The following is a 10,872-nucleotide window of genomic DNA, read 5'->3' as shown; positions in this document are numbered from 1 at the left end:
TCCATCTCTAGTCCTTTCCTAATTTTCAACTGAGACTGCAAGCACAAAATTGCATTACAGAGGACTGCTTTGTAACTCAAGGCTGCAAATGATGATGATGATACCTGGGTCAATTTAAATGTACTTAGCCATAGCAGGAGGTTAAAACATTTTTTTAAAAAGGCTGTGATGATGAAAAATACAATTAAGTGATTATTATTATTATTATTATTATTATTGGTTCATTTTCCAAACTAAACATATTTCATATAGTCTTTTCTAATTCTTCTACTATGCTAGATATAGAGAAATATGCAATACTATATATGTATGTGTAATACACACACACACACACACACACACACACACACTAAAGATATAGAGAAATCAGAAGAGGAATGGTCCCCAGTAACTAAATATCGTGAGGAAAGATGTCAAAAAAAGGAAAGAGCAAAAATTCATAAGAACAAGACAGAATAAAGCGCAAAAGGGGACTACGGATGTTATAAATAATAGCATTTACTTTATATATTCAGACAGAATATCTTTTAATTGACTAACGTGAATAAGGCTGTATAGAATATTAGTAATGAAATGAAAAATATGTATTGCTAGAGAACTAAGGGAAGTAAGATATAATAACTTTGATGATATGTCAAATTTACAAAACACGATATATGATTATGATTATTATGTGAAGAACATTGTAGCTTCTCTGTTGGTTCAGGAAATTATTAAACAACTCTTCTTTTAATGCATGTATATTATTTTGCAAAGCAGCAGGAACTCTTGTGTTTGCCATAAAACAAATTCCAAAACCCAGGGCAACAATACGGTAATAGATGTACTTTAGCCATCATGTGCAGATTATCTCTGAATCTATGCTACCCTCTACTGGTGAACAGTCCAAAAATTCAAACATTTGAGCTGAAGCTCTCCTTTGAAATACTGTAGTCATTTCTCTGACAAAGCTTTTTTTTACAAAGGTTTTATGCCTGGCCACCTATTCTTTTCTTCATTGGGTGTGTGTATCCACACTGCAGAATTAAAGCAGTTTGACACCACTTTGGTCCCATACACACTGCAGAAATAATCCAGTTTGAGACTGCTTTAAGTGCCCAGGCTCAGTGCTAGGCAATCCTGAGATTTGTAGTTTATTGTGGCACCAGGGCTCTCTGACAGAAAGAGCTAAATGTCTCACAAAACTACAGTTCCCTAGCATTGAGCCATAGCAGTTAAAGCAGTCTCAAAGTCGATTATTTCTGCAATGTGTTTTTGGACCTTTAACTGCCATGGTTTTATCCCATGGAATTTTAGGATTTGTACTTTGATGAGGCAGGCTGAATACCAAACTACAAATCCCAGGATTCAGTAGCCTAAAGTCAAGGCAGTTAAAGTGGTGCCAAAACAGTGGTACATGCTCTGGTATTGTCTTTTCTGGACACATGGAGCATGTGTTGAAGGCAGTCCTGGCTTCTGAATCAGGCAGTATTCAGTTCCGTAAATGCTGAAGGAGATGCACTGGTGATGTATTCTTTTCTTAGCCCAATTCAGGCTACTGGTGCTTACCTTTAAAGCCTTCAAATATCTTCAGGAGCATTTATCTCCATAACAGCTTGTTAAGTGACTTAAATCCATCAGGATCTTCTCCAGCGGCTGCTTTGCATCAGCAAAAATGGTCTTCACCTGTGGAATGCCCTCCTCATGGAGATGTGACTGATGTCAATGCTGCAACTGTTTTGGTGCCAATTCAGTCCCTTTTTATTTCTTTTTAATTGGCTCTTTTGGACTCCTGTTGTATTCAGTGTCTTTTTCTTTTATGACGGGTGTTTGGAGTTCATATGGTGTCAGTGAAGTATTGTTTTAACTATATTCGTATAGTTGCCCTCGTATCCGTAAGGATATTTTACAGTGTTTAAATAAAGATGCTCAACTGGCATATTTGCAAATAAATGCAGATTCTACAAAATGACGGCAAGCCTCAAGTGATCTCATTTCAAAGGAAATCTGAAAAAATGTTGCTGTGCTCGAATTTGTTCAGCAAGGAACTGTGCAACAGTGCCAGCTAAAAAGTTAATACCATCTACATTGTTTATGGAGCAACCACAAGAGGGCAGCTTTAGTCTCTATTTAGAGATGACAGTACCCCAGAGGTTCTCTCTATTCCATCAGATGCCCACTGTGTCTACTGTATCAGTTTTTATTCCATAATGAAGCACTTCAACTCTTGTTTGTGGCAGGTGGCACCCAATATGTTGGGAATAAGCCACACAGTTAAGAGAGAAGTACAGTGGGCCCTTGATATCCACTGTGGGTTGATTCCAGGGCCCCCTGTGGATACCACAATCCATGGATGCACAAGTCCCATTAAATAGCACAGTAAAATGGTGTCCCTTATATAAAAGTGCAAAATCAAGGTTTGCCTATGGAATTTATATATTTTTAAAGTATTTTCACCCGTGGATGCTTGAATCCATGGATAAAAAAATCCGTGACTGTACTACATCTGCTTCTGTCTGCAGATTGTTATTTGACAACCAGAAATTAGAATATCTACACTGAATGAGAGCTGGAATGCTGTGAGAGCCACCATGGTGTAAAAGTTGGAGTGCTGGATTAGTATTGTGGGATATCATGGTTTGCATTTCTATTCAGCCATGGAAGCACATGGAGTCAGTGACCTTGGGCAAGCCACACTCTCTCAGCCACAGAGAAAGACATTGTTAAACCCCTTCTGATCTTGTGCAAAAAAAAAACAAATCCTAGGAGAAAATTGTCATAACTACAAGGTGACTTGTAGGCACAGAACAATAAACCTGCATAGCAAATGGAAGAAAAATACAATACCTATTTAATTTTATGTTATATTGGGTTCTACTAGAGCAGGACAAAGCTTGTTGAAAACGAACATTTTTGGTAACTTCTTCTTTTAAAAGAGCTTGCTCTTACCTCTTTTGTACAAGACAAGCTTAATTCTAATTAAAAGCAGTAAGTAATGCACAGATAGGTTACAGTGGTGCATAAAATGTAAATGTTTTTACAAATGCTTTTCCCCTCCCAAATTTATAATTAATACCTTGTACTGTTCAGATAGCTTTAGGAAATGCTTTCCCTTTTTTAAGTACACATCTGTCATCAGATTTAACATTAAACACTGAAAGCAAATCTTGTTATTTATTTTAAAAACTTGAATAAGTTCCAAAAACAATATCTAGAACTCAGACACATCATTCAGCACTGGAATACTTTTCATGTATTTTGTTAACCACGAATATCCATGAGAAGGATTAACTGTAGCACTTATTTAAAAGCACATTTTTTGTGTCTTCATATTGGAAGAAAGTATAATGGGAGGTCAGGAGAGAATTAAGATTTTTCAAATTTTGGCATACAGCACATATCTCCTTCCCATGATGAAACATGACTAATTTAAGCATAAATGCACACAAGCAGAAGTAAATATATGCTTTCATACATAAATTATTTAGACACATTTAGAATAATAGAGTTGGAAGAGACCACAAGGACCATCCAGTCCAACCCCCTGCCATGCAGGAACTCTCAATCAAAGCATCCCTGACAGATGGCCATCCAGCCTCTGCTTAAAGACCTCCAAGGAAGGAGACTCCACTACACTCCAAGGGAGTGTGTTCCATTGTTGAACAGCCCTTACTGTCAGGAAGTTCTTCCTAATGTTGAGGTGGAATCTCTTTTCCATTGTTCCGGGTCCTAGATGCACTCATCTGTCCACTGAGGTCTATGGTCTTAAACATACTGATTTCCCTTTGGATTATGTTCTTCATATTCTTCTGTTACAACAGTACAGAGAAACAACCTAATCCAAAGTTTTGCCAGCATGCTGTTATGTATGGAGAATTCTTGGCAAACATGGGCCTCCACCTTCACTGAAATGATGAGAGGAATCCCAACAAGAATATGTGCCCAGAGCTTCTGTGTTGGGGGAGACACTGTGACCCATGGGGTGGAGGTATGGATGGAAGTTTTTCCAGCTCCTTTTCAGTTTTTTACTATAGATCTACCCTGTCTTACCTCTACTCTACCTAGATGTTGTGCCTTCAAATAATTTCTGACTTATGGCAACCCTAAGATGATGCAATTTATGTTGAACCTAAGGCAAAGCTAGCATAGGGTTTTCTTGGCAAGTTTCTTCAGAGTTTTTTTCCATTGCCATCCTCTGAGGCTGAGACAGTGTGACTTGCTCAAGGTCACCCAGTAGATTTATATGGCTGAGCAGGGATTTGAACCCTGGTCTACAGAGTCATAGTCCATTGTTCAAACCACTACACGACTCTGCCCTAGATGTTACTAGAGATAAAATATCCTTTTATAGAAATTGCTTCATATTCCTGTAGAAGAATCAGAAGGAATATAAAATATAAATGTGAGTTTTCTTAAAAGTGAGTTTTATATAAAATAATGCACATTCATTGTAGGAGAGCTAAAGAAATATTTCACATTCTGTAAAGCCCTGACCATAAATGATATAATACAATAGAGCAACATATAAACAAAGTTTAGTAGGTTCTATATACAAATGTGTTATCTCCGTGGAGAAATTTTAGATCTGTTTTTCTGTTTCTGAAGTTCAAAATATCATTTCTAGAATGGCATTTTATCTAGGCAACAGTGATACAACATTTTTTATTACTACAGCAAATAATATAACAGCAATTAGAACAGTAAATTCAAACTATATAGACACATGATCCAATGACAGGTGGTCTTCAGGACACAGGCCAGAAAATAGTGTAACAGTATCCATTGCTATTTCTCCAGTTGTACCTTTCCCACGTTCTGCCTCAAAGATGATCTGTTAAAATGGGGAAAAATATTAATGAAGAGATGCTGGTTGTTAACAGGTACTGGATATTAGTAAGACAGAAAATTCATTAGCCATGTTATGTGTTCTGTACATTGTTATCACATTCTTTTTTTTTAAAAAGTACTAAAATTTACCGATTACCCTGCCATTTCATACTCTTCTGTTCTACTTGTACAGATTTTATATTCTTCTCACTTAAGTACAATGAAAGTTTCATAGGGTCTTCCACTAAACTAAATGAGATTGGTTGCAGACCAGCTCCCTGACTTCTTTGTTCTCTAGTGTAGGTGCAGAAAGAACAGCTGCATCTTTCATGGGCTTCTTCTTTTCATTCTTCTCCCATTTTTCCTATTTTTCTTTCCCTTACTCTAAATTTGGAAAACAAAAATCAAATGAAAGTCTGGCTGCTGATACTTGTAAAACCATGGGAACAACCATATTTTTCCTATACCATGTCACTGGAACATGCACTTCATAAGATAACTTAAACACACCCAGTAGCTGCCAATATTGCCTATTTTTAATGTCACATAAGAAAAAAAGATGGAAGATTGCATGGCCAGCGAGAAATTGTTAAACTGGCTCACAAGCAAATTCCTCCCTGTATGTATGCGAATACAGGAATGTGCCTCCTCCGCACAAACTTTGCATGAGAGTTGGCCTTTCTAGTGACTCACCCAGAACCCAAGAAATTCTGCAGTCAGACATCATAACACACAAAATTCACTTTATAAAGCAAACACTAACACCTGTTAACATTCTGTTCATGCATTTCTATATTGCAAAACTGAATTTGTATACTGCAGTAGGATTATTGCCATGCTTTTACATAATTTTGGCACGTAACCAACTGCCTGAAAGCGGCGGTCTGCTGCCGCCGCCATTAGCAGCACCGAAGAGCCCCAGCAGCCAACCCGCGAGGGTCCCCGGTGCCGCAAAAAAGAACCTCCAAAATGGCGCTTCTTGTTGCAGTGTGTTAATGATGCCCCAAGGCACCAATGGCACGCTCATAGCGTCATTAGCGCTGTGCAACGTGAGGACGCTAAGCGTCCGCTACATCAAGATGGCGGCCATTTTGTACGTCCCCAAGACGTACTAGGGTTAAGGGCGTGCGTAAAGCACACTCTTTCCTAACCCTAGTACGTCCTGGGGATGTACTTTACACCCATGTGGAACGGGCCTTTGTGTAGCTTTGCACACAGTGAATATGTTGTGTACTTTTTCTATACAAGATAACTCGCTCAACTTTAAATGCTTTTTCAAGATTGTCTCCAAAGTAGTTATATTCGATTTGTTCGTTTTTATTTAGGCTTTCATGGATCATTAATTTCATACATTAATCCTTCTTTAATAACTAACATCTTTCAATTTATCCCTTTAGCACATCCCTACATCATCAAACACAGTTGCCCTTCTACCATTTTTCTTACACCATGTTTGCACAGCCTGCCCTGCTTGTCCCACTAGCTAGATGTATTTCAGTGATGCAATCTGTGACAGAACTGTGAATACAAAACAGATGATAGCCCTTAAAGTTATAGGCCCAAGAATCTTTCATACCTTTCTGCCCTTTCACAGCCTCAGAACCTAAGACCCCAATTGCAAAATGCACAAAAGGAGAATGGGATTACCCTTTTTTGGATGATATCTCCCAGAATCCCCCAAGCAGCATCACTTCTAGCCTTACTGATTGAGCTAGTCTTGAAACTGTAGTGCACATATAACTTTCACTCAAGCCATGAATCAGACTAGTTAAAATATCCTGAATTGTCAAGAAGACCTATGCTGGAAACTTTGAAATGATAATGCAATCAATCAAAAGGGATGGAGCAAAACTCATTTTGTTTCCATTTTAATGCAGACTAACCTAATTTACTGTACGTGAACCAATACAGGAAAAAGTGAAACACAGCCAAATTATGTGATGCAGTTGTCCAGTCAAAAAATTCATATATTAGTGGATGTGCAGGTATAAAAAAAAATTGCATGTGCAGAAACGCAGTTATTAGTGCAGGCAATACATGAAAATGTATTAGAGGAAAATGTTCACAAAAAGAACCTTATATATTAGGGAAAACTATAGCGTATAAAATTTCTATATTAGGAGAAATATGCATAACAACATATATGAAATTTCATGATTTTTTAAATGGATTGATGGGACACGCACAAAAACCCCTTCAGGTTGAAAAATAAGAAACAGAATGATGTTGAAACTGACAGATTGTCTATCCTGAGTCAGGTCCACAGTACAGGAATATCTGCTAGCTCTGATTATGGCCAAATCCTATTTAACACTGGCAGTATGTTAAGTTTTGCCAGCATACTTACATGCAAGTCCAAGAGGATGATGACTGCCTGAACAGAACAGGCAATGGTATCATCAGTTCCTTTTTTGATTGGGGGTGTGAATTTCTATCTGTTGCCATCTAGCAACTATTGCTAAGCCTGGAGAAAATCATTGCAGAAGGAGGTACAAGATATCTCCTTGCACAGTGCTCAGGAAAACGTTCCTTGCACAATGCTCAGTTATGCTAATGCATGTGAGCCAGATGAGTCCAGCTACTAAGTCCATTTAGTCCAGTACTGTCATCCTCACAGTGGCAAAACAAATGTCTCCAAGAAGCCCACAAAGTGGGCTTGAAGGCAACAGCAACGTCCTGTTTGGAATGATGTACAGTACAATTTATGAACCTAGAGGTAACTACCAAGCTTACTACTAAGCCACTAAGGAAAAGGCAGAATAAAAGAGAGCTAGTAATCCTGGCCATTACTTTTGGCATTTAGCTTTTAACTTACATTCATAGTTTCTTCAGCTCCTGCAGATATTTCAATTTGTCCAGTTTTCCACTGTTCATTGTTCCCCATGCTTTGCTCCCAGGAAGGGTCACTACTGATGTCATTGAGGATTACTCGTAGTTTCCCTACCCTTTCTCCTGCAAGCCGGTAACTAAAAATTAAACAATACATGCTTTTTGGCTCAAGGCCAACGAGAAGAAGTTTCAAACGACCAACATCCTTCTTGTGACTTATAAAGGCTGGAACTGTCATGTAATATCCATCACCTAGAAGAAATACACAGGAATATAGAAAGCAAGAAGTAGAATGTTAGGGTTTTTTTTCTTCCTGAATATGATGGCTACTTACCATAGGTAACTATGATCTAGAAAGCCATGGATTATAGGCCTGAGAACAGATACTCTATTCTTGTGCTCCTTCTTCTTCCTTAATGCACATCCTCTGCTGTTTTTTAAGCCACACTTTTATCTGAACTGGGAAGCGGCTACTTAATTTCTGATTACAGGATGTCAGACCAGCATCAAACAGTTTTTAATGTCCTGGTTTGTCATTCAAGATTAAACCATTTCCCCCCCTGGTTCAGAAATAAATGGGAAAGAAATCCTGGAAGTTTTACATTACGTCAGCACATCTCAAGCTAGCTGGTATGGAGAACCAGCATTGTGGGAGAGGGGCAATGTGTCAGGGTCTATCACCATATTTATGTCCGCTGGCTATAGTTGCTCTTTTCCTTTCTTGGAAACTTGCCAATACCTCAGTGACTAGCATCAGACCAACACTTTGAGTAGTTGTGCAATACACTGCACACAAAAAGGAAGGTACCAGCTCTCATTCTTGGTCCACCAAACCATCATTTATGAGACTGACGTTGTTGTGTCTAAACTGCCTCACTGTCTTATATCTACACTAGTCCATGGTTGATCACATTGCATATGGCCTTGATAACAAGCCCATATGAGGGGAGAGGGAGCCCAACAGATCCAAGTGTTGAGATAAGCACTACACATATAATTGTAGAATCATAGAGTTGGAAGAGATCATAAGGACCATCCAGTGTAACCCCCTGCCACGCAGGAACTCACAATCAAAACACCCCTGGAAAAACCTCTGAAGAAAGAGACTTAGCCATACTCCAAGGGAGCATCCACCTTACTCCAAAGGGACTGCCCAATAGCTCTTATTTGCAGGAAGTCCTCCGTAATGTTTAGATGTAGTTTCCTGTAGTTTGAATTAATTGTTGTGTCGTGTTCTCTGAAGCAGCAGAAAACAACTTTGCTCCATCCTCAATAAGACATCTCTTCAAATATTTAAACATGGATATTGTGTCACCCCTTAATCTTCTCTTCTCCAGGCTAAACATACCGAGCTCCCTAAGTCGTTCCTCAGAGGGCATGGTTTCCAGACCATTTTAATAACCCTCCTGTGGACACATTCCAGCTTGTCTGCTCTAAATAAGATTCAATGAAGTGCAAAGGACTGAAGTAACTTAGAAAAATCAGTAATCCCCAACCTTTCCTCTGGAAGCAGAAGGAGCCATTCCCCTCTTGCCCCAACCCTTCCTGGTCATGCACAGAGCTCTCTGGAATCAGGCCATACTCAGATTACCATTCTCATGGTCCACAGGACTCCAGTCAAAGTCATCATTTGTATCTTGCTGCCAAGCGCAAGACCCTCGGCCAAAGCTGCAGTCCACTGAAATGAGATCCAGGAACATACAAAAAGAAAACACAAAATGCTGTATTCCATACAATGTCAGAATGATGTACTTTTAAACTAAAACCGTTGACTGGAAGACTGTATATTGTCTAACTGCTCCAAATGTAGCTGATGTTCCTAAACATACAGGTTGTCATAGGCAGTAATTTAGAGAATGAAAAGTTACTTTAAAAAGATAATTAGTTACACTTACAGTGCCACACCTGAGCAGTTAGTTATTAGATTTAAGAGCTTTAAAAGTAGTATTTCTCATTTCTTAATAGTCATGAAAAGCTACTTTCAAAAAGCTGAATGCTACAAAGTTTTACTCTATGGTACAAAACACACTCTGTTCCTACTTACCTTGTACTTGTTTCAGCACCTGGAACAGAGTACAAGGCAGTGGCATGGGGCACTGCATGAGCCAGCACTAAAACTATGTGATATTCCTCCTCCTCTATTGTTGTTGTTGTGTGGTTTCAGGTCGATCTGATTTATGGCAATCCTAAGGTGAACCTATCATGGGGATTTCTAAGGCTGAGAGTTGTGACCAGCTCAAGGTCACTCAGTGAGTTTCCATGGCTGAGTAGGGAAATGAACCCTGGTCTCCAAGGGCATAGTCCAACACTTAAGCCACTATGTCACACTGGCTCTCCTGTACCATTTAGTAAGACTACAATGCTGAAACTATAAACATTACTAAAACATCAGCCTCAAAAGAAGAGATTCTTCATTGAGTCACTATCAAAAGTAAAAGTTAGGGCCGAAACAGACAGCTGTAATGGGGCGGCTTAACGCTGTCCCTTTGATCACGGGGTTGGGGCTGCAGCAACCACATGTCATACCCCCCACCTGATGTGTTTCCAGTACAAAAAAAGCGGCAGAAAGCCACTCCTTTTTGCACTGGGAAAAAGGTGTCTTTGCTGCCATGGCAGTAGCTTATCGGTGTTTCTGAGGCGTTTATAAACACCATGCCACAGAAATGTTGTGACACTGCCTGCTGTGTACTTAGTGACACAAGCTTGGGGGCAGTGGCAGGGAGTGCACCGTGTGTATGCCACGCTCCCACAGCACCTTGAAGCCAACTTTTTAGCTGGTTTGTTTTGGCCCTTAGTTAGTTACTTAGGCCTGATACAAACGGGCACCTTGTGGCACCCTCGGGCCAAAACTATACCTTGGGAGAGCGCAGCAACCGCACGCTCCTGAGCCCTAGTTTGTGTGGATGGCGCCATTGTTACACAGCGCCATCCACAAAGCACGCGTATCGATGACATCACCAAACAGTGTGGTGCATGCATGACATCACCACGATGCAGATGTCAGGGCAGAAATGGCGCCTTGGTGGTGTCTTGGCAAGGAGCTCCATTTCGGAGTTCCTTTTTCCTGCGGATCGTTGTTGTGGCTGTACAGATCCTCTGGCCGTCCCTTTCTTCTCATCTGTACTGGGCCTTAGTTAAGATAATAAATGAATTGCAACCAGTTATTTCTAAATGATTTTTTTTCACGTTCTACTGCTACTTAACTAGTCTCATTAGATTCTGTAAGACAAATCTCTC

General features: G+C 39.6%; 1 protein-coding gene across 1 annotated transcript in view; it reads right to left on the bottom strand.

Annotated features, from left to right (window-relative positions):
- Positions 1-4,502: 4,502 nt before the first annotated feature.
- Positions 4,503-10,872, bottom strand: part of EGFL6 (EGF like domain multiple 6) — a 58,093-nt gene continuing 51,723 nt past the window's right edge. Inside the window, exons 10-12 of the mRNA XM_089508058.1 lie at positions 9,227-9,313; positions 7,622-7,887; positions 4,503-4,810 (exon numbers count right to left, since the gene is read on the bottom strand). Of these exons, the coding sequence (XP_089364184.1) occupies positions 4,691-4,810; positions 7,622-7,887; positions 9,227-9,313 (473 nt within the window). The 3' untranslated portion in view covers positions 4,503-4,690. The remainder of the gene's footprint in view (positions 4,811-7,621; positions 7,888-9,226; positions 9,314-10,872) is intronic.

Source organism: Sceloporus occidentalis, unplaced genomic scaffold, assembly GCF_023333645.1.
Source record: "Sceloporus occidentalis isolate IW3139 unplaced genomic scaffold, rSceOcc1.0.p SCAF_2, whole genome shotgun sequence".
Classification (NCBI taxonomy): Eukaryota; Metazoa; Chordata; class Lepidosauria; order Squamata; family Phrynosomatidae; genus Sceloporus; species Sceloporus occidentalis.
Note: the sequence above shows the minus strand (reverse complement) of the source record. Positions and strands in the feature narration are given on the sequence as shown.